Source organism: Melozone crissalis, unplaced genomic scaffold (assembly GCF_028551555.1).
Source record: "Melozone crissalis strain CALT ecotype California unplaced genomic scaffold, PUWL_Pcris_2 ptg000014l_1, whole genome shotgun sequence".
NCBI classification, from domain to species: Eukaryota; Metazoa; Chordata; class Aves; order Passeriformes; family Passerellidae; genus Melozone; species Melozone crissalis.
In genome coordinates this window covers 13732944-13755988 of record NW_026535792.1, presented here as the reverse complement: position 1 = coordinate 13755988, position 23045 = coordinate 13732944, and the positions used below count along the sequence as shown (strand labels likewise).

Sequence of the window (23045 nt, the reverse complement as noted above, 5' to 3'; positions counted from 1 at the left end):
GAGCAGCTCTGCATGGGAGGCACCGCTCTGCGGAAGGAACGTTCTGCCCACGCTGGGCAGAATTAACCACCATTTGTCTGCCTTGGCAAGAGGCTCAGGTTATCTATAACTCTGTGTGATGAAGCACGCAGACATGTGGCAGTGATTATGCAGTGACAATCTAAAGTCAGACAGTGCTAATGTAACTGTGTTACTGTTATGTTGCCACCATCCTTCTGGCTGAGAACCCACCTCTCACAGTACTACCGAGTACAAGCTGGTATTTTTAGCTGACTCCTCTGTGTTCTCTTGAGCACTTAGACAGTTTTGCTTGTATGTACTTCTCTGTATTTTGACTTCTACTTTGCTTCTGTTGGATCTGATGAATCTTCCTATGGTCTGTAAACCACTGCTAGCATCTGTGAAAGATGACCTGGAAAACCAAACTGATGGTCTTAGTCTGTGACACAAATATTCTCATCTCCACTTGGGAGCTGTCAAACATCTGGAGATCAGAATGTTACAATGATGTTTTGTCAATGCAGCACAAGCTAACTGATAAACTATTTTCTTCTGCCTTTCCCTGAATCTCTTTTCTCTTTCCCTCCCTCCTTTATTTTCTCTGTTCTCTGTCTTGGTTGCAGACTATTGTTACCTTTCTCATAATTATTCTGTATCTGGCCCCCAGCTGACATATTAGCTACTCTAGCTCAGGTTTCTGCTGAGCAAATCCTGTAAAGTAGATGGATAGAAATAAGCAGACCTGACAATAAGTTATTTCTAATCAAATTCAAGTTGAAGTCTTTCCTTAAACCCAAGAAACTTTAAGGATTAACCTGTTTTTTGTTACCAGATATATCTTAGAGGATATTGCAGCAGGTTCCCAAAACACACTGTCCATTGTGAAGTCAATATTGCACAAGGGTGGCTGCAGCTCTGAACGGGGGAGAGGCTGGGGCAGCCACTTCCCAGCCCAGACTGGGAGGGAGAGCACATACCCTGTGTCAGACAGAACAATGGGAGCAAAAGCCCTGTAATCTCTCCTCCTCCTCCTCTTACTCCTTTCCGCTGTCTAACCTTTTCTTATCCTGGTAAATCATCTCCTGCCATTAAGCCTAGGTAACCTCATCATTCTCACATACTTAACTGAAATTATTTTCCCAAGTTAAGGAATTTGCATTTTTCTAGATGACCAAGCACTACAGGCCAAGGGGCACATTCAGCTCATGCCTTTAGCACAGCCTTTCCCTCAGCTGTAGCCTCCCTGAAAAACATCTGACCTAAATTCAGAGATAGTTTGAGTCTGGGCTAGTTTATACAGCTATGAGACTCCATTGAGGTAGAGCTGCAGTAAATCTACTTTGCACAGATGCAGGCTGAGCACACTAACACAGCTACTGCTTAGACAGTACCTTAACTGATCCTTTAACTAACAGCAGGTCCCTTTCTGGCTCTTACTTTGTTAACTGGGAAGAAACCTGCATGTGTAACCTCAGCATGTGCTCCCAGACCACAGGAAGTACATGATGCTCAGTGACACAAGTCGCAAACTTTCCCTCTTCATTGCACATCTAGAGATTGTGGTACATTATTCCATCACTTCATACTGCTTGTGTCCTCAATGGCAGATGAGTCAGCTGAATGTTACTGACTTACTCCACACTTGGGCTGCAGATACACCTTTAGATTGCTCTGTTCCACTCATGCCTTTCAGGAAATTGCCTTTGTGACTCTTCACTTCTCTCACCCTTAAATCAGCTGAGGCCGTAAGTGCTTCCATGCTACTGCAATTTTATGTGCAGTACAGCTCTCTGCCAAGGAACAAAGCAGGTTACTTTCTGATGGGAAGCCTGATTCCTTTGTTCTGCAGAAAGAATAATTAGGTTGCTCCTGAACCTAGGTTTCCCATGCTGGCTCACAAAAAAACACTTCCATGACTTCTTTATTTCTTTTACTGCCATCAAAGGCTGATGCTTAGAGTTTTTTCCCTCCCTCTATTTTAATTTTTTTTTTGTTCTGCCAAGTCAAACTGCACTTGAGAGTAAGCATGCTCATCTGTTTCAGATGGAGATTATTTTACATTTACAAGACATGAACCCATCGGAGTGTGTGGACAGATCATCCCTGTGAGTATCTCTACTAGTGCTTTCTATTTATTTTCATTTGAACCAGCTCTCTTTAAAGACACATAAAACATGGGCTTCAGCTATGTGTGTTTTCCATTACGAAAAAAGCTGAGCTCATATTGTTGACATATCTTCAACAGCCTCCCTGCAAATGCTTATTTGAACATGCTAATAGGGTTTAGGCTCTGTTATTAGGAGTTAAGTTCTCAAGTCATAGAATTCACATGATTAAAACAAGCAAAGCAAAACACAGTGTTAATATGCTGTCAGTGGTTATGGATGTTCACACAACTTATGGAAAATTGATGCTTTGCTGTGGTAGTCTCTTTATTTATTTAGTTTTTACTGTGATTTAACAGGCTCCTCAGTTCCTGGGAGAATGTGATGTATTTTAATTCCATTCTTTCCTGCTATTTCTTTTACAAGGCTGGAGGAGAAAAGGAAACTCCAGGAGACATATCATTACAATTAACATTGTGTGGCTAACAGAAGACATGAAATGTTTGTTTTATTTGTTGGGAGAGAGAAACACATCATTTCATCAAATCCAATACTCCCCCTACACCCCAGCAGACACCCTCATAATAAAATCTCGCTGAACACTGCATGGGAATTGCACTGAGAGGGTAACTTTTTCAGAAGAGCCAGTTAACCAGCTTTGGCAGAAATTTCAATGGGAGGCTCACATACAGCTATTAAAATATTGTGTGGAAGCTTTTTTGCTTGACAAAACACTGAGGGACTAATCAGGCCATTCTCTGAATTTTTTTGTTGATGTTGATTTTTTATTTTGTTCACATTACCACCAAGCCACTAAACAGAAACACGGAGCAATTCCATTATAAGAGGAGCAGCCAGAAAAGATTACTTTAACAATGTAAAGCCCTTTTCCCCTATTTATATTTGTTGCTATTTCATGTCTTTGTTAAGGGGTGGCTTTTGTGTTTGGCACTCAGCAGAAGCCCAGAGAAACGTGCAATGACTCAGAGTCTGTGGCTACAGCTGTCCTGCAAACACCTACACACTCTCCCTACTTGGTCCTTATGAATGAAAGATTCCACAGCTCCATCCCTGTTCCTCTGCCAGGCACATGGACGAGCATTTACTAAATGACAGCCCCAACATGAACCCAGCATTGCTGGACATCTCTTATGCTTGTTTCACTGAGCTTAACTGACAGATCTGCTGAAGAAACCTGGCCACAGGCTGAGGATCATGCCAAAAGCAGGACCAATTTAGTTTAGATGTGTAAACCTTTGTTCAGGGTACCCAGCCATCTACCATACATGTTTGTTCTTCCCTCAGTTTTGTTCTCCAAAGCCTGAAGATGGCTGTCATATCCATCCATTCTAACATCACTGCTGATCTGTTCTGTATTTCCTCCATGCTACCAGTCCCAGAGGACAGCCCAGGCTGCTGCATGTGCTTGGCCACTGCCTGAGCAAATACATTATTCAAAAATAAAATTAAACAGCAAGTCTGACACTGAACTCCTCATCCTCTTTCACATCCCAGCTTCCATCAAAACGTGCTCTTTGGCAGTGCTGTAGCATAAACAGGGCTATATAGTGCCCTATAAAACTGCTGTGAGCTCTCCTTGCAATGCCATTAGAAGTGCAGGCTGTTAGCACACTGCTGGCCCGACAGCTCCCCTCCCAGGTTTATGTACTGGAGATGGAATTAAAACATCACTTTGTCTCCGGAGTTTATAAACAACAGAGGGAGTAAAAAATTGGGTGTTCTGTGAAGGAAAGACAGTTGTGTATTTTTTCAAGCTAGCCAGGGGCTAGAGAGATGTCTGAGAGTGGCAGCTGATATGCATCAGGCAGCAACACGTTCTGGCCAGTGGCTGACTCTGAGACTGATATTTGCTATTCTCCTTCTAACAGAGACTGTTGTGTGCATTTGTAAGAGTGATTGTGAAAACACAGTTATTTTATTACTCTGACATTTTCACTAAAATCAGCAGGACTATCCACTTAACCTGCTTGGATCAGGCCTTGGTGCAAAAGGCTTATTACTTTTATCTTTACCCAAGACATGTTTGTGCATTGAACTAATATAATCCACTACATCATCTGCTGCAGCTCAATGAAGTTGTAATGAATGACAATACAAAATTTTATAGCAGCAAAGCATTTCTCAACTTGTTTTTTACTGTCCCTTTAATGTCTTCCATATAGATTTCTCAGTAAAAAGTCTTCAGGAAAATTAAATGCTTTGATTGAACATTGAAATTTATGGACTTTTTATTGTAATTCCATCAATTAAGGATTATATAATTTTGAGTATAAATTTTATATCTTAAGATGGGATATGAAATTTACATCCAAAACTGCTTAAACATGAACAGTTCTTTCCAAATGTATCAGAAGCAAGACCTGTTTTCATGGGGGAATTAAAAATGCCAATAGCAAAACAGTAAATTAAATTCAAAGTTGTGACTTAAAAAATTAACAGATAACAGAATTTTTTATGGAGATTGCAGGTGGGGGTTGTATTTCTTTGAACAGGAGAGAAAGAACTAAGAAGTCACTGTTGTTGCTTTCTTAATGGCACTTATTTAAAAAAATCCTTGCTTTGTGCTGGGAAAGATTTATGTTGAGGATCAGCCTGAGAAATAAGTGAGGTATCAGCTTGACATCTTGAAAACAAAACACCACAGCGATATTTTTCCATCTATCAACTTTTTTTTTCCTACAGTGGAACTTCCCCCTGCTGATGTTTGCATGGAAGATTGCTCCAGCTCTGTGCTGTGGCAATACAGTAGTTATTAAACCAGCAGAACAAACACCCCTCAGTGCTCTCTATATGGGTGCCCTCATCAAGGAGGTAAGAACAATTGAGGGGAGTGATGTCTGTCTGTCCTGGTGGGGAGGGAACCACCAGCACACCCCTGCTTTAACACGCTCTAACAGCTCTCCTAAGTCATGCTTACCTTCATTCATTCCTATTTTGACAGGCTGGCTTTCCACCAGGAGTTGTCAATATTTTGCCAGGATTTGGTCCAATTGTTGGTGCAGCCATAGCCTCTCATGTTGGCATTGATAAAATTGCTTTCACTGGATCCACTGAGGTAAGAGGATTCACACATTACTGTAAAACATGAATAAATACTTCAGTCCTTGTGCTGCATTTCTCACTGTCACTGGGTAAAAAAGCTACATCTAAATAACAGTGGTCTGTGCTTCCCAGCTAAACTTATGTACCACAGGACTTCCCAAGCACAAGCAGCTCCTTTCCCCCAGCCCCTGCTGTGCTCAGCACCTCAGCACAGGAGATATGCCTGGAAAAATATTGCTGGGATTTCCTGTGGGCTTAGGAGGATGTGAATCACATGCAAGTAGGCAGAACATCCCGTGCATATCACAGCACACAGAAGTGCTGCTTTAACATCCATAATTTGTGTATCCTGCTGTACTCGGGGGAAAGGGAGAGGAAGGGAGCAAATTGTGCAAATATACTTCAATTTTGATGGTGCATACAAGTATATTGAGGATGAGGAGGAGGCCTAAAAAGGAAGGAATGCAGGGAGAAAAGGAGATTGTCCAAGGCTTCAGTTCCCAAAATGATGGAAAGAAGCTGGCCAGAGGATGAAGGGAGACAGTTGTCTCCTGGATGCCAAAATGCCTTGCTAGGAGTCTATGCTGCAGATGTTAGAGAGGAGGCTCACTCTGAAGATGAAGGCTGCAATCTTCAGCAAGACTAACCCCCAAAACTCTCATCACATCTTGCTCTCAAATATGTGCCAAGCTGGCTGTTATCAGGGTTGGGGTGGGGATGACAGAGGTACTCCAGACTGAAGTCACAGGAGAAGGGGCCTTATCTCACCGTCTGAAGGCAGACAGAAAGGAATCTCTGTGGGAGTTTCAGGGCTGGTTATATTTAGAGAGTGCTAAACCCAGCCCTTTTCAATTCAGAATCTGACAAACTATTGTATGGAGGGAGCTAAACCCCAGGGATCCAGTCTCCCTTTGATATGTTTGACTCCCACTCGTGGCAGTGGAAGGCTTTGTGCATCCCAGGGATCCTGCTCTCCACAGTGAGGCAATTTGCTTTTTGATTTGTGTCAATAAATTCACTGACCATGCAGCCCTGCCAGGTATGTGTGGGTATCTCCCTGGTGGGCCCAAGGATTGCAGAGATCAGCTCAATTATTTCAAATAAATTATTCTGGTTGAATTATTCAGTAATTGAGTTTGCAAGTCACACACAAACCTAAATTACCAGTAAAATGTAGCTGCAGTCCTAATTTGCACACACAGGTGTTTTGCAATTACTGTATGCCTGCACATGGTTTTTTAATGACAACTTCAGATTCTAATATACACAGGTTACATTCTAAGTCAATGGCTACATCAGATTTCAGATTATTCTATGGATTTACTCTAGTCATTACATCTTCTGTATCCAATTAAGATTAGCATCCTGGAATACTGAAAATTTCAATATGAGCTGATTACCCCCCATAAATTAAGTTGAAACAATTGTTTTTATAAAGATATGTGGTCTCTGTTTAAGATAAATATTCTATTATACAGGATGTTGCACTGTTTGGAAGAGGAAAAATACAGATGGGTTAGGTTTCAAAGTTGTCTTTTGTAGCCAAAATAAATTTTATTGTAGTTCCAGACAGCTTTAGTTTTAATAGGCGTTTAAACTCAAAAGCTGTGGGTTTTATACTAACTCAGTGCCTACCTTTAAAAGCCTTACTAATAGGAAGTGAAAAGCATTACAGAGATGAAAAAGCAATTCTCTAAGAACCTAAAGCAAGAACAGATGGATCGTTTTAATGCAGAGTTAGTGTAAACTATTCCATATTGTTTCTGATTTCCTGTAACACTGAATTTTTGTAACAGCAAGTCAACATTGTAACATTTTAAACACCACATTCTGATATGAGCCGGACTAGAGTCTCTGACTCCCCCAAAGCAGATTTCAATTTCTAGTGAAATAATAATGGAAATATTTTGTCTCTCTGGTACTTGTCTGAAGCATGTCAACTGCACACTCCAGTGATGGGGATTTCCAATAGCCATTAGGTGTATAAACACCAGGTATTAACTCCATTCCTCCATTCCATCCATGTGCTTGTTAAGGCAGTTCATGATGGGCAAGTTAATGATAAAACCTATCAGTACAAACACCAAGATCATCAAATTGAGATTCTGAAGCACAGTTTTTTCTCTAGTTTTCACTATGAGGTTTTTTTATGTAAGTTCTTTACCTTTGAAGTATACATATAGCTAATGAAAACTCTCCATTTGCCTGTAAAAATCACAAAAATGGGCTATTATCTTTTTTCTACAGTTTTCTTGAAAGCCAGAAAACAGGCTGCTCCTCCTACAGAAAAAAAAAAAAAGAATGCTAATATGTTCCAATATTTGGAGAATCCAATCCATAGAAATGCAAGCCAAAAGGCCAAGTTCAGAACCTTCCCTCAATAAAGCCTGACACAGGCACAGCACAGAGCCCTCCAGCCTCACACCTTATCTTGCACCAGGAGCTGTACCAGCTGCTCACAGAAGAGAGTGATCCATGTGTAGAGTGATCCTTTCCCTGCTGCAGCCTCACAGCTTCTGACAGTCCATGACTTACACACCCCCAGAGCCCAGGGGTGCATGGGGACACTTGGATTCCATGTGCCAATGGCCTTGCCACCTGTGCATTAGTCCAGTACCTCTTGAACACTCCTCAATCCTGTGCCCATGCAATGACAACACAGAAATAGATTTCAACTTCTGCTTCTGGTTTCTAGTTTAGAGCTATCCAGAGTGCACTCTCTTCTCTGGGTTTTAGATTCTCAGATTCTCTGAATTTTTTTTAAATACTGCTATTTGCTCCACCTCCTGCCCCACCCCACCCCCCCACAAAATAATGCATGAAAAAGCATAAAGAGCTCTTTTTCTCTGGTGCCATTGCTGTTTGATTTCACTTCTCTCCATCTTTCCTGCTGCCCTCCTTCTATGGTTAGCTTGCACACATTAAAAGAACAGCCTGCCAGCTCTTTCATCTCTCAGCCTATCTGCTTCTTATGAAACACTCTCCCATGGATCATCTTCCTCTCCCAATCCCCTAGTACACGGCCCCCAAAGCTCTTCCCTCCACAGCTCACTTGGAAGGGGAAGGGTTCTGCAAACACCTGGCAGGCTATGGATTTCACTCTGACAACTGTCACACTGAAAGAAATAAAATCATACTGAGTATGAAAGTCCACCTTAAAATACTGTGGCTCCTTAGGTTCCAGGATCTTTCTTGGCTTCTCTGCTTGCTTCAGTTCACTCTTCAGCAGCCTGTTTGGTACAGGCATTTTAACCAACATGTTTATTTTTACTGTGTTGGTTTTAGTCAACCAGGGCTAATCCATGATCCTCCTTAATTACAGCAATCTCCTCTGAGGCTTCACTGACACATTTTTTCCTCATCTTCCACAAGCAGATGAAATTTAAACTGCCATAACCAAACTTTCTTCCAGCCAATATGACCATGTTAACAATTGCTCCTACCTTTCCTTGAAAGTTCATAATCAATGTACATATCTCATTACATCTTACTGAATTTCTCCTTGCTCCTTCTGGTCCTGAGCTGCAGGGTGGAGCTCCCACTCACTGGGAGCATGGGAGAGGTAAAGCTCAGCTGTGTCCCCCTATCCCTGTTGTTTACTGTACATGCCTTTTCCTTTTGCACTGCCCCTCTCTGCCTCAGCTTCACTGTTCCACATATTCTTCTCTGAATTCCTTTAAAAAACATATTAGCAACGATTTAATTAGAACTAGCAATTTCTGAGTTTCAGAACAGGTCCAAGCTCAGGATGTCTGCCATTCCCATGTGTCTGCTCTTAGGCTGCAGTGCTCAGATGTACAGATGTTCTGCAAGTCTCTTGCCCTGTAAAATAACAGTGGGTTTTATGTATTTCCAAGACAAATGCTGATAAGGGAACAATTTTTACAAATACCAGAAATGCAAATAGTATCTTCATATTACTTTCTTATTCTCTGAAAGAACTTTTGCTGTGCAAAAAAGGTGAAAGGCCTTCAAATATCAGAGCAAAGCAGCCATCAGAAGCTGGTTTACTCTTAATTTGCCTTTATTTCCATTCAAATCTGTGAGCTCAGTTAAGGCTTTGCAAATACAGCCATTTTCCTGCTGAGAGCTGTCTGCCCAAGTTGCTCCCTGTGTACTCCACCTGAACTGGAACTGGTGTGGGGATGGTGTACCCTGAACTTCCTGGTACACAGGGAATAGTTGAGGGCAGTATGTCCTGGGTTTAAAGTTAGAGATTATTTTGGAGAGTAAGAAGTTATAAATATTTTAGAATGCAGATTTAAAGCCCTGCCTGGGATAAAAATTGTATTTTGATTGTTGCAAAAGTTTAATGAGTTCTAATAACTTCTGTTTAAAACCAAATGTGTAACCTCCAAATCAGACTGGCTTACAACTCCCTCCAGTTGTTAAATGCTCTCAAGATGAGAATTATAGATAGCACAGGAAACATTTGAAGTTCTGGCCAACAAGAAATGTATCCTAAGTGGCTGGTTTCCACTTTGTTCAAACTACGACCCATTAAAATGCAGACAGATTTAAGATAGGATTCAGGTCTGTGTTCAGGCAGCTCTGCAGAGTAACCCAAATAAATATCCAACAAATTGGTTTGGATGCCTGTGTAAACAAAAGGTCTATAAACAACTGCAATAAACCCCAGCAAAAGAGTCTGCATTTTGCTTGGCAGAATGTTTTCTTTATGCACTTAGATTAACAAACCATGATCTCATCATTAGTCAACAAGATACTAGAGAGACCATCAAAGCGAACTACGGGAGAGTTGAGATTGATTCATGCCAAACAAATGTTTGTAGCTAACAGCTGTATTACCACTGATTCTAATTTGCTCAGCAGGATTCTCCTTTCATTTCCAAAGTGAGATGAATGTCCCAATGCATGATGTAGACATTCTGTCTTCCTACTGCACAGGCAGTGGGTTGTGTGAGCTCTTCTGGATCACACAATCTCTTGTTGCTTTTAGGCTTCACGAAGAATTGCAACGTGGCATTTTCTACTTCAGCAATAAGAATACTAAAGGTGATCTAACCTGTTCTGAGAAGTTTGTGAGCTTATGGTGCTACACACATACCCTGTGTAAGGATTTAGGGAGGCTGCATTAGCATTCATTCCTGCTCCTGCAGAATCTTTTGGATCCTATCTTGGACAGCTTGTACCTCCTGAATGAGGAGAAGTTGTTTCCCTTCTCCTTCCTTTGTGTTTTTGGTAGCATTTAGGAAGCTGTTCCTGGGCAACTGTTGTGCCTCTGTGCCTACAAAAGATGCATATCAAAAGGAATCACCTTCTTAAATCCAGTACAAATAGGATGGTGTATCAGTCCTATCAACATTAGCAGGAGTTTTGCCACAGACTTCCAAGGGGCCAGGATTTAACCGACGGAACAAGTCAGCCATTCATAGCTTAGGATTCTCTCCAGGAATTGTGTTCAGGATTGCCTTTTCACTTGTGCTGCACTATTCAGTATGCTCTTTTCAGGGCTGCTCCTCACACAGGGCATTGTACAGTCAAATAAAGCTGCTCTTCTCTGTGCCAGTATTCCAAATTCACTTGTCACTGCAGGAGACACACCCTGAACATGCCAGGAGGCTCTAAAATGCTTGTCAGAAAGATTTGAATATAATCTGGAATTCATAAAAAATAAGACAAACTGAGTGAGCAGCAGCATGGGTTTGAGGGTTTTGCCAAAACAATGACATCCAGTGTCTCAATAGCTGGAGAGAGAAAACTGTACTTCCAGAAAACATTGAAAATTTCTGTCTGGCCACATCATCTCCACAAAACTTAATTAATCTCTTGTAACTTAAACCATTTACTGTCCTACAGATATTCTCTCAAAGTCCCAAGAAAGGTATGGAGTATATTATTTAAAATGCCTAACTGATGACGTATATCTCCTCTGCCATATTTTGCACGGTTCATGGAGTATTTTAATCCATACATCTCCCTGTGCAGTTCTTCCCTTCACTGTCTGTCTGTGGCAGTGTCAGGAAAATGACCTGCTGTTCAGCTAGGCTGCAGCTCCCCTATATTCAGGTGTTCCCTGATGATCTACTGTTTATCTGTAAGAAAAGGAAGGTTCAGAGCAAAGGAGAACCCAGACATTCTGAATGACAGAGCTGAAGAGGCAGTACCACAAACCTTGGAGGTTTGCTTTTGACTCATGAGACTTGGAATGCTCTAACAGTAACAGGCAAACCCACCTGTACCCTTTAGAAGTACAGATTTCTGTCTGAAAACAGAAAATTAGGAGAACATGAAAGGCAACAAACATTTTTAAATTTCTGGACAAAGTATTTAAAATGCAACTGCTTAAGCCTCCTCTTGAAAGAGACATTAAACTTCCATGTAGAGAAGGCATAAATAAACAACAATAAAATGTTTTAGATCATCATACATTCTCACTGCTCAGTGTCACACCATTGACAGCGCAGAAACAGACCCTTCCAGGACTATCATTCAAATAGCTTTGTTGCACAGGAGTGTCTCAAACTACTTTTTTAATCTTTGTTTTTTTGGTCTGCATAACAAATTGTTTTCTTTGAGATGGACCAAATTACATCTGCCTCACCCTCCATGCAGCTTACAAGGTTCTGGTACTTCACAAGCTATCCGGGGATACTCCTGATATCAATCTTGAAGCCTATTCAAAACAAGGTTGGGGAGTCAGGGCTTTCTCTGCCAACATTCCTGCTGAATAATCACACAGCTCCATTATCTGTGGGGGAGTCCTCTCTCCCAGCCTTCCCTCTCCGGGCTGTGCTGCCTATGGGGAGCTGAGGGATGGAGCTGAGACGCCGCGGGAAGCTGTCCTGAAAGGCAGCAGATTGCAACACTATCGCTTATCCCTTTCATGCTGTCTTCCTCCATAAAGAGAGGGCCACTCACAAAGGGCCGCCTTTGTCACTAAATAACCACGGTGCTGGTGCCTGCCCTGAGACTTTTCTCAACTTGTGAGTGCACAGGGCACAACGGGAGCACAGTGAACAAAAATGCTGAGCAGCATGAGCCCCACCATCCTGATGTCTACACTGATCCCTAACAGGAAAGACACAGTGAAGCCTTCTATTAAGTTTTTACTGGGAATCTTGACAACTTCCCGGTATTAAAAATACCTCAGACAACACTTTTCCAAATTAACATCACTGTCTCAAAGCCCTTTGGACTTGAATATTTACCATATACTATGCTTGGACCTGCATAATTGTCAATTGCTTGTTAGCATGGAATCCTTTCAAAGTCTTTACATGTACAAAAGCATTTTGACATTAGAGTAGAACAGAAAGCAGGGAGATGAGGGCTGGACACATTGCTCTGGCTTTCTTGGTCTGTCCTGCTCTTTGTGAATTTTTGGGAAATACCTGGCTGTTGTTCTGTGAGAGAGGGAGGTTCAAGGCAGTGAGGGTGTGAAAGGCATTGGCTGGCACGGGCTATAAACACAGAACTCTGGTTTCCAGGGTACATTTTCAGTACAGTTTGAGAGGCTGGAATTTCCAGATGATGTGCTCCATGTATGTGGTGGGGGTGGAAGGCAAAAAGGATCCTTTTTTTTCAGGTTCACTTCTGGCTGTCAGTCAAACATAGCAATAAAATCAGCTCCAATTAAGGGGATATGCAAGGAATTTCATGATAATGTCAACACTCCATTCCATCAATACAGGAGTAAAGAAAAAAAGCATTTTCTTTTTTTTAAAAAAGAAAAAACCTCAGTCACACTCAACTGTGGTATCACCAGATAAACAGTTAATCACAAAGGTACATGAAGTGGTTCACAATTCCTTCATTATCCTGTGAAGTTTTTCCTTTGTTTTTTTTTTTTTTTTCTTTGGGGGCCCTGGTTTCTGTTTCATTTGCTTTCTGATTACTCCAGTGCTGACATAACTTTCTCTAGCAGACTGCCTTCAATTCTCTAAGAGGTTCAGCTCCTCATCCATTAACCCCTTGCTGCAGGAATCTCACTCACATAACCTTAGAAATAGAAAACAGAGAGACCAGAGTACTCCACGGAGAAAAAAGCCCAGCTCTGGACTCACTCCCATCTCACTTCACCTCTGCCTTTCTGTGTGACATGAAAACATGTCCCAGTTAAAATAAAGCACTTACCAAGGTTCTTAGGCTCCTCAATATTCAATAGGCATTTTTAGTCCTATTTTTACCATGTAGGAGCCTAAATCTAACTGTGATTTCTTCCTTAGCTGCAAAGTGGTCACAGTTACACTACAGCCATACGAAAGCTGATCTAGTTTGGATTTGTTGATCCAGGGAGAGGAGAATTTCCAGGGAGCACAGCTACCCCTCCAACTGTACTGATATGGAAGCATAGCTGTCAGATTGCTACTCCATTTAATCTATGCTCATGTTCATTGGTGAGATCTGCAATTTGTGGCTGCTCCAGCTGACCCCACAATCTACAAAGACATTTTGGAGGTGATTTTGACCTTCTCAACCCATATTAGGAATATCCGTGGTGCAGCTGTGGGTCAGGTCTGGGATGGTGCTTTTGTAACTTTCTTGCCTAATTGGTATTCTGCTCTGTGCTGTTAATCCTGCAAGGAGGAAGATGATTTCATCAGAATTTGATGTATTAAGCCTTGTGAGCATGTCAGTGGTTTGGGTGGAAGTAATTGTAGTCACATCCATTTCAAATTTCTAATTCAGCCCTCCTAAAATGCCCTCAAAGAAAGCCCCAAGCCATTTTAGCATAGCTGCATAGGGGTGAATGGTACACAAACTTAGTGCTGTGCCTCATCCCCTCTCAATTTCTAGGAAAAAAAAAGGAAAAAAGGAAAGCTGTCCACTACTGATGAGAATATGTTTGGAACGAAGAACCTGCTGGATTATTTAAAGCTCTGCTCTACTGATAGCCAACCCTGGCTGTTAAAATGAACTGTATGACTACATTCCCTGTAAAATGTGTCTCCATTTCCTTTCAGGTTGGGAAGCTGATCCAAGAAGCAGCTGGAAGGAGTAATTTGAAGAGAGTTACACTGGAGCTGGGTGGGAAAAGCCCAAACATTATTTTTGCAGATGCTGATTGTAAGTCAGCACTTCCATATTTTTGCTAAAAACATGTTTGCATGACGTCTTTTTCCTTTATTCAAGAACTATTTTTAGGGCACATCTTTCATATAAAGTGAAGTGAAGCAGTACAGCTGTATCTAATGGCACCTTTCAATCTTACAAAAGCAATCTAAGATGTGCTATCTTTTATAAAATACAACTTTTGGACCCACAGATTCTCATAGTCAACAAGAGAGCAGAAAAAGAGTTATAACCAAGCATATAGACATGGTGTTTTTCACAGTTAGTCCCACACACATTTGCCATCTTATGCTCTGCAGCAAGGTGATTTAGTGCTTTAAATGTGGAAATTCTGTGATTTTTTTGGTTCAAAGTAATTATAAAAAGGACAATTTTTATGTACACTTGACTTGTTAATCTAGTCAGTGCAGTGTTCCTTTGTTAAGTAGGTGTAAAGGGAGATTATTCCATTTTTAAAATTTTTAGTACTAAAGAATTGTGTATTGAAATATCCTCACTGCCACTGTCTGCAGGGAGCTGAAAATTTTGGCAGATGTCTGATGATGTGCAGCTGAGATTTCTGGCACCTGAGAAGGCACAGGACAGCTGTTTAGCTTAGGATATAAACACAAACTGGAAGTTTCTGCTTAAATGATCAGCAATGAAATAGTTACAATGTTGATATCTAAATTGTCAGCAGGATGTTTTGAAGTTAACACCCCTTAAGATGAATGAGATGGTTCACACCTTGCTCTGAGCTCTGGTTTCAGGCTGGCTGCAGGCACACTGTACTCAATGCCCTTTCTGAGAACTTTGCAACCCCAGTAAATAGACACATAAGGATTTGGTCATCTCATTTAAACGGGGGAAGTGAATAGTGAAGAATGATTTTGAATAGCAGCAATTACAAGAGATGGTTACAATTCTGTATCCATTTTCAAAACATATCAATATCTGAAGAACTAGGGAAAGCTTGACAACTTCCATCAGCTTTTCTACAAAGAAATGCTTTGCCAAGTCAAGGATTAAAATTTCAGCCAGTCATCCTAGTATGCTAAAAAAGCTCTTGTCAGCTGGAGCCAGACACAGGTATTCCAGCCTTCTACCCCAGTTACTCATCTCCTCCTCCCACCAGACATCACCACACCTCAAACATCCCTCACCTGCTAACTCACACTTGAACACCTGAACATTTTCAGTGGAGTGCCAGGGGCAGGTCTGTGTTATGACCTTCCATGGGGGAAGGACAACTGCTCTCTGGTCTTCCCACAATTACAACCTCCAGGACTTGGCCTAACATTTAAACTTCAAAGCTCTGATTATTTAAAAACAGCAACTGGCTCACCATTCCAAAGGAGTTGTTTGTTCTGCTTGAGGAACACTGTGTGCCAAAAGTTAGCAGAAAGCATGATAAAGGTGTTAAAGGTTTAGAGCACCAAAAAAACAGAGAAGAATGGTTAGAGCCCCTCATGGTGAAAAACTGTTAACAATAGAGAAGAAATATTAGTTAATCACAGCTATCCACTGGTGCTTTCAATCTCCATGGAGCTACCGGGGAAAATTTAAATGTGGTCCAAGGAACACCCCATTTAATTTTTCTTAAGACCACACTGAGGACATAAAAAGACATTTCTGTTAGACAGAGTTGTCTAGAATGTGCTGAAACTAAAGCACTGTTGCTTGGTTTAGTCCATAAAAGATTATACTTTAAGCAATGTTCCACAGTGCTTCAACTGGTAACAGAGATAATACAGTGCTGTGGGGCATCACTGCTTAGGGATTAATTCATTATTCTTGTCTAGTCAGTTATTACACCCAAAATAAGAATGTGGCCTTTAATGTCTAAATAAGACCAGATCCTCTCTCCTGTTTGGACAGAATGTGTCAGTTGTACCTCCAAGGAAGTTAGAGTAGAAATCAAGGGTTGATTGTTCTTTAACAGACCTATAATTTTAAGGCCTTACCCAGTCATCTGCATGGGCCAAAAGGAAATTTCTACGTTGCAGAAGAAGAATCTGGCTTTTTGGGAAGGACAGGTCTTGCCATTATCAAAGTCAAATTTACCCATGTATTTGTTTTGTTTTGCTGTAACTCTCCCCCATGAAGTATTAATAACCCATTGCCAACCTGGGATCACAGACAAATTTTCTTCTCATATAGTGACCCAGTGAGATGTATTTATGTGGGGCACATCCTGCTTCTGAGGTTCCCTTAAGTGTTTTACTTGGTAAATGATATGTTGCTGGATATAAGACATTGGTGTAGTTGTTCTTGCATACCTTACTCCTACTGACTGCTAAGGCCCTGTCTTAGCATTTCCAGTGGGAATCATCCTCATTTCTGACCTGACACAACTACTGGATATCTTGATTTAGTTTTATTTAACCAAATAAATGCTCCTAGTGAAGTTTTGGGAATGTAGCACTGTGTAACACACACAGCACTGGTGCAAAGGCAGATTTGCCCAGTGTTCCAGTGCAACATGTGCTGTCTTGTTTTTCAGTGGACTATGCTGTGGAACAAGCTCACCAAGGAGTCTTCTTCAATCAAGGTCAATGCTGCACTGCAGGCTCACGGATTTATGTGGAAGAATCAATCTATGAAGAGTTTGTCAGAAGAAGTGTAGAACGTGCAAAGAGGAGAGTTGTGGGGAGTCCTTTTGACCCAACTACAGAACAAGGTCCACAGGTAAAGGATTAGGGCATTGGCTCCACAGCCCAGGAGGTGCCTGGAAGCATTAAAACTCCACTAAGGCAGAGCTCAGTCAGTGAACACTCACTCAAAGTCCAGGGTAGCTGATACAATACATGCTTTCAAGATTAAAATTCTAAAGGAGTAAATAAGCTGTGCAGCTCTGAGGTGTTTCTTGTTAAATAAAAAAAATCTCAGTTTAAATATCAATGTTTGCCTTCCAGTTTTAAGAGCAAGATCTGGATCTTCAGCCCCCAAAATACAGCTGTAAACTGTGAGAAGCTCTTAAAAGTCTCTGTGACCACTTAACTGTCAAGAACTATCTACAACAGTAATGGTGCTTGGATATCCAGAAATTCTAAGCAGAAGATGGGCATAATCAGAAATAAGTCTTTAGAAAATCTTACTGCCACTGATAATCAGCTGGGCTTATAAAATTTTCAGGAAGTTAACCTGGGGCAAAACCTAATGATCTGCTTTATTTCATGCTTGTAAACTAGATTGTTTAGCAAGAGCGTGGGTTAAGCCACAAACACCACGTGACACATCTTCAGAAGTCTGAGGTCACAGTCAGCACCTGCTTGCAGATCTTTGGCATCTGCAGTTCAAAGAGCAGTGAATGGAAGCAGGAACAGATTCACTGGAACATGACTCGTCTAAAAACACCTATTTGGACTTGGTTGTCAAGTACATGATCTGCACATCAAACAGCTTTTTTTCTCTTTCAGATTGATAAAAAACAATACAACAAGATCTTGGAACTGATTCAAAGTGGCATCACTGAAGGAGCAAAACTTGAATGTGGGGGAAAGGGGCTGGGAAGAAAGGGATTCTTCATTGAACCTACAGTGTTTTCCAATGTAACAGATGACATGCGGATTGCCAAGGAGGAGGTATTCACATGTGTGGGCAAGATCTTTTTAAAATGTCCTAAATATTACTTTTTTCCCTTTTGTTTAATTCCTAAGACAAAACCTTCAGAAAATTATGACCATATTAAAAAAAATAAATCTTTTCAGAACTCCTTATGCACACAGCAAGTGACATCAACTGGGTAAGGAAGCTCCATTTTTGTCACTGACTGTAAGGTCTCACATATCAAAGAGGAGATATGGGTAGAATGGACAAGTTCCCCTGAGGCACCTGCTTTGGAAAATTCATGCAGTTTTACAGACACATATTATCACTATTTATCACTGAATTTTGCTGTGGGAAATTTTAAAGAGTACAAAAGGAGAGAGAAGATAATTAAGAAAGCAGAACAAAATAAGAATAAAACGTCTCTGAGGGGGGTAGTTTATTAATTATTACTCTTTGTTGCAGATTTTTGGGCCTGTTCAAGAAATACTGAGATTTAAAACCATGGATGAAGTTATAGAGAGAGCCAACAATTCTGATTTTGGGCTGGTAGCTGCTGTCTTTACAAATGACATAAACAAGGCCCTGACAGTCTCTTCAGCAATGCAGGCTGGGACAGTCTGGTAAGCAGAAGTTATCCCACTCTTGAAGATACAAGAGTTTGACTCACTATCATCATTTCACTTCAGTTTTGCACCCTTTGTTAGGAATATTCCTGCAGCCCATCCTAGGGTGGATCTCTGGCCAAGCCATGGCCAGCAGTGGGGGTTCTGTGACTGCTCAGTGCTGGGGAATGCTGCTGGAGCTGGAGGGCACCTTGCTTCCCCGAGCAGGGCAGCCACTGCTGAGCAGCCTTGCTGAGAACAAGCAGGGTAAACCATCCCCTGAACCTGGGGAGCACAGGACACCTGGCAGGGCTTACTAAGGCACAGAGGATTGTGCTTTCTACAACATTAAGGAGCTGAGGGGACACCTCCTCTCTGATCTTTAGGAATGGGGATGCCAACTCTAGAGTTTAGTAGCTTGCAATTTAATATGTCAAATCTGAGTAAAGATCTGCAAGAAATTAGGGAGAAAAAGAGCAAACTCAAATCTAACAGCTCTTTGTTATAAACTGGCACTGAGGTTTGGCAGCAGATTAACAGTTCATTACTGAAGATGTGTCCAAGGGTATGGTGCTCTCCTCCTGCCTTCACAGGTCAAATCCAATTCTCCTTAGGAGTGAGAAGCAGATTGTTGTTTTTGTAGCATAAATCCCTCATTTCTTTTCAACACGAAACAAGGTTGTTATTACTAAGAGGTATAGAGTGTCCTGAGCTCCACAAGTTTCAGCCTCTCTCTGAGTTACCCAAAGGTCTTTCTGGCAGTGCAGCTGGACTTAATGCCTCTTCCTGTTACAGGATAAATTGCTACAATGCCTTAAATGCCCAAAGTCCTTTTGGAGGATTCAAAATGTCTGGCAATGGGAGAGAGATGTAAGTATTCCACTGCTGTATTCTAAATTGTTTCCAACTCTACAACTTAATAAACATTAGTGAATGCTTCCATGCAAATTAAGATCCAGTAATATTCCACTCTGAGAATCAGGGCATAATATAAGGTGACCTTTAATCATCATTACTGGTTCTAAATGCAATTGATTAGCATTCTAAGACCACCTTTTTAAGGTTTTTTTTTTATCAACATTGCAAACTAATTTATTGGAATTCTCTTCTTATCCTAAAGAAACTGAAAATTTCTGAGTATTTTTCTGAACTTGTAACCTGTGTTTTCTGGAAGGTTTTTTTAGCCATATTAAGCATCACTGTTCAGAAAGACTCTGCTGCTGCTGAGTGCTTGTTGACTGGTTTGGTGTACTTTCTTCAGAGTTGTTTTGACATGTATTGTGCCTCTCTTGGTAGTCTTTTCTTTCTTCAGTTTTCACTACATTTATTAATACAGGTGCATTTGAATTTTATAAAAAAGCTATCAGCTTGCAGATTTTTAAACAATTCAATCAGGCAAAGAGAAGGAAACAAATGTGTTTACACCTCTTTGAAAAAATCCACTTGCCATTATAAAGCTTTCTGTCATTCCATTTAGCACTAAGTGCCAAATATTTTGAAATGGAGCTCCACACTCAAATATTGTCCCATGTACCTAATTTAAAGTCTTACCCAGTTTCTCATTCTCATTACAATCACAAGGAAGTTTAGCAATTGCATCAGCCCCAGATTGGTTACATACCAGGGATTCAATTAATTTCTGTGCAGGAGGTATGTGTACCAGATATGTCTCACCTAAGTTTTCAAAATAGCTTATGGCTAATGGCAAACTCAGCAGTAAAACTAAAGTAAGGTCAAACTCTTTAAAACTTTAAGTATGTTGAAGTATACAACTTGATCTATAAAATAAGCTTTATGAAGTCTGAAGTATTTTCCCTGGTTAGGGAGTACTTTGAATAACACATTCATGCTATTCACATTCATGAGTTATGAGGTGATCTCACACTGGCATAAATATGTCAGGTCATCTAACTCTTATCATTGTGAAAATATTCTAAAACTACTAAGCTTGATGGAGCACATGAGTAACCTGACACCCAGGGGTGACCCCACTGACTCCAGGGAGGTTCAACTGCAAGCAAAATATTCACATATCAGTGTTGCAGAGCTCTTGAAAAAGGGGAAAACCAGGCAGCACCCCAACTCTCATGGAAACATCTGTGGTAATTGCACACTTGATTCCCACTACAGCCTTGAAAGTATTCATCATAAACAATAAATGTTTGGAATGGCAATAATCTCCATCTTGCAAAGATGCCTGAAAACCTACCTATGAGTAATTATTCCACTCCTTTCAGAACCTCTTTGATCAGATATCACCTTCTAATTCACCTCCTCCACCCTGCATTAATACCTGCATACTTTTTATTAAAATGCTAGTTTCCTACATTCTTGTTTTTAAGGCATACATTTTACAGCATAAATAATGTTCAGTTGGGCAATTACAGAAAAAAGTGTCTATACATAAGTGTGTCATTGCTAAGGTGACACCATGTTACAGGCAGATCATAACTGGGCCACTGTGCTGCCTGTGCCAGCACTGCATTATCTGGGACTTGTTCTGGTCCTGCATTTAAATTCACAGGTTATCATCACACATGGGCAAAAAATCAACACAAAGTTGGGAACTGTTATGCTCATTTTACATTCCTAAAAAAGGTAGCAGGGTGTCTGTATCCTGGAGGACACAATACAGGTGATTTCTGGTTGCATTAAGACTACTTAAAATATTCTTGTGTCCTTGAAGAGGTCCAGAAGACATGGGGTTTGGGGTTTTTTTCATTCATGTTTCTTTAAAGCTTCTTACCTGGGAGACGTAAAATTTAAATCCTGTAACTAAAAATTGGGTGGTTCACCCCAGATAGCCACATGTGGCCATTTTATATCACATATTATATTATTTTATATTTATCCCCAAAATTCTGGCCTCTGTCCAAATGTCTTCAAGGGAAGGAAGTGCCATTCTACTTCAGAACTCTCCATTAATGTCACAGGAATTGTTATTGTATGGATAGCTCTGAGACATAGCACTGCACACCTGCATTCTGAAAAACAAGTGCAAGCAGAACAGCTTGGAGTTGTAAATCTCTTATCTTTTTTTCTCCTGGACTGAGGGAGGAAAGAGAATACGTAATATTTCTTCTTAAAAAGCATTTTGTTCCCCCCCTCACACCTACACAATGAAGGGACAGCACCGTGCAGATTTGACCCATGGGTTCCTTCCTCTTCACAGACCCAACCTTTGCTCTCACTCTGCCCCCAAAGTGCAACCCCAGCAGGCCCAGAGGGGCCATGGAACAGGATGGCTTTGCTGCCTGTATTGGGCTGTGGGGACAATCGAGCCCTTTAACTGAGCACACACTGACTCTTGTGCTCTGAATGTCTGGCATAACCCATCTTCCTATTCAGCAAGTGTAGCTTTTCGACTTTTGATAAATATTTGCCTTAGAATTCATCACAGATTTTTTTTCTTGCTAAACAATACCCGGTATAAACTGATGCTGCAATTTCTTCTTCAGGGGCGAATGTGGATTGAGAGAATATTCTGAAGTTAAAACTGTGACAATAAAGATCCCTCAGAAGAACTCCTAAAACTACAGAGGACCGTGTTGTGCAGAAGAGCACATGATGCCACCTTCTCTATTCCTTATGGAGACCAGCACTCAGGAATAAAAGTGTTACACAATATATATTTAAGGAATTAAGTTGGAACATATATACTGGGCACATAACTGAGTACGTAATGCAAACCAACTTTGCATGTTTTCATAAAATTCTCCTGAGAATCATTACATCTTTATAAAACAGATCTTAATGAGATAAAATTGCTACTGAGCATCATTTAGTAATGGTTCCAGCTACAAAACTGTTAAATGCAAATGCATGCACACACACATTTATCTCTTCCTTAAATAAACAAAATAAGTCTTACTGCTTTCAGGTTGCCTTCTCAAACAGACCTGCCTTGTACTGACATTGTAGTTTCAATCAGGGCTCTACAACGCAGATTTTACCCAGAACACTAGCAATGAACAATACAAACAAGTGTCATTGATGTTCTTAAAAAATAAAAGACTCTGAATGGTAATGGCCTCAAACCTGGTGTAGTGGCAACTTTCCAATTAGCACGCCCACAGAAAGAGGTCAGAGTGGGGAGGGAATCAATCTGCTGCATGGCCAATGAAAGCCAAAAACTTATCAGTGAGATTTGGCTTTCATGGCTCACAGCAATTTGGATTTCAAAGCTTATTTTCGTAATTACTTTATGTCTTGCTATAAGCAAAAAGTCCTCCTTCACTTACAGGAACTTGAAGGGATTTACCTGCCTGCCAAAAGAGCAAGGCCAGACAGGGTGAGTGGGTGTTAACGAGAACAGGAACAGATTCCAAGGCTTCACAGGATATTTTAGTTTCACTGCTTGTCTAGTTTTGTTGTTGTTGTTGTTGTTAGTGCTGTTGCTTTCACCTTTTTTCTTTTTTAAACAAATATATGCACTCACAGGCTCCATTTATTTGTCTGCTATTAAACTGCCTGTGATTACACTGGGAATCATTAAATACTTGTTACAGCTTTTACTAAATGTCTTGCCATCCTCACCATGCTTGTGCACCTCAGGTGATGTTACGGGCTGGTACTGAGCTTTCAATTATTTGGGTTTTTTGGATCCAGGACAAAAATATAAACAAATAATTCTTTCAGAATTGAGGTATTTACAGCCTGTCACATTATTACCTGCTGTCCACAGAATCTCTTCAAATCTATCACTGAC

The 23045-nt window shown here is 40.8% G+C and overlaps 1 protein-coding gene across 1 annotated transcript in view; it reads left to right on the top strand.

Annotated features, from left to right (window-relative positions):
- The window catches only part of ALDH1A2 (aldehyde dehydrogenase 1 family member A2), a 50557-nt gene extending 28350 nt beyond the window's left edge, over positions 1-22207 (top strand). Inside the window, exons 5-13 of the mRNA XM_054273072.1 lie at positions 2044-2105; positions 4809-4937; positions 5068-5181; positions 14096-14198; positions 16687-16871; positions 17603-17767; positions 18198-18355; positions 19133-19207; positions 21796-22207. Coding sequence (XP_054129047.1) covers positions 2044-2105; positions 4809-4937; positions 5068-5181; positions 14096-14198; positions 16687-16871; positions 17603-17767; positions 18198-18355; positions 19133-19207; positions 21796-21868 — 1064 coding nt within the window. The 3' untranslated portion in view covers positions 21869-22207. The remainder of the gene's footprint in view (positions 1-2043; positions 2106-4808; positions 4938-5067; positions 5182-14095; positions 14199-16686; positions 16872-17602; positions 17768-18197; positions 18356-19132; positions 19208-21795) is intronic.
- Positions 22208-23045: the final 838 nt, after the last annotated feature.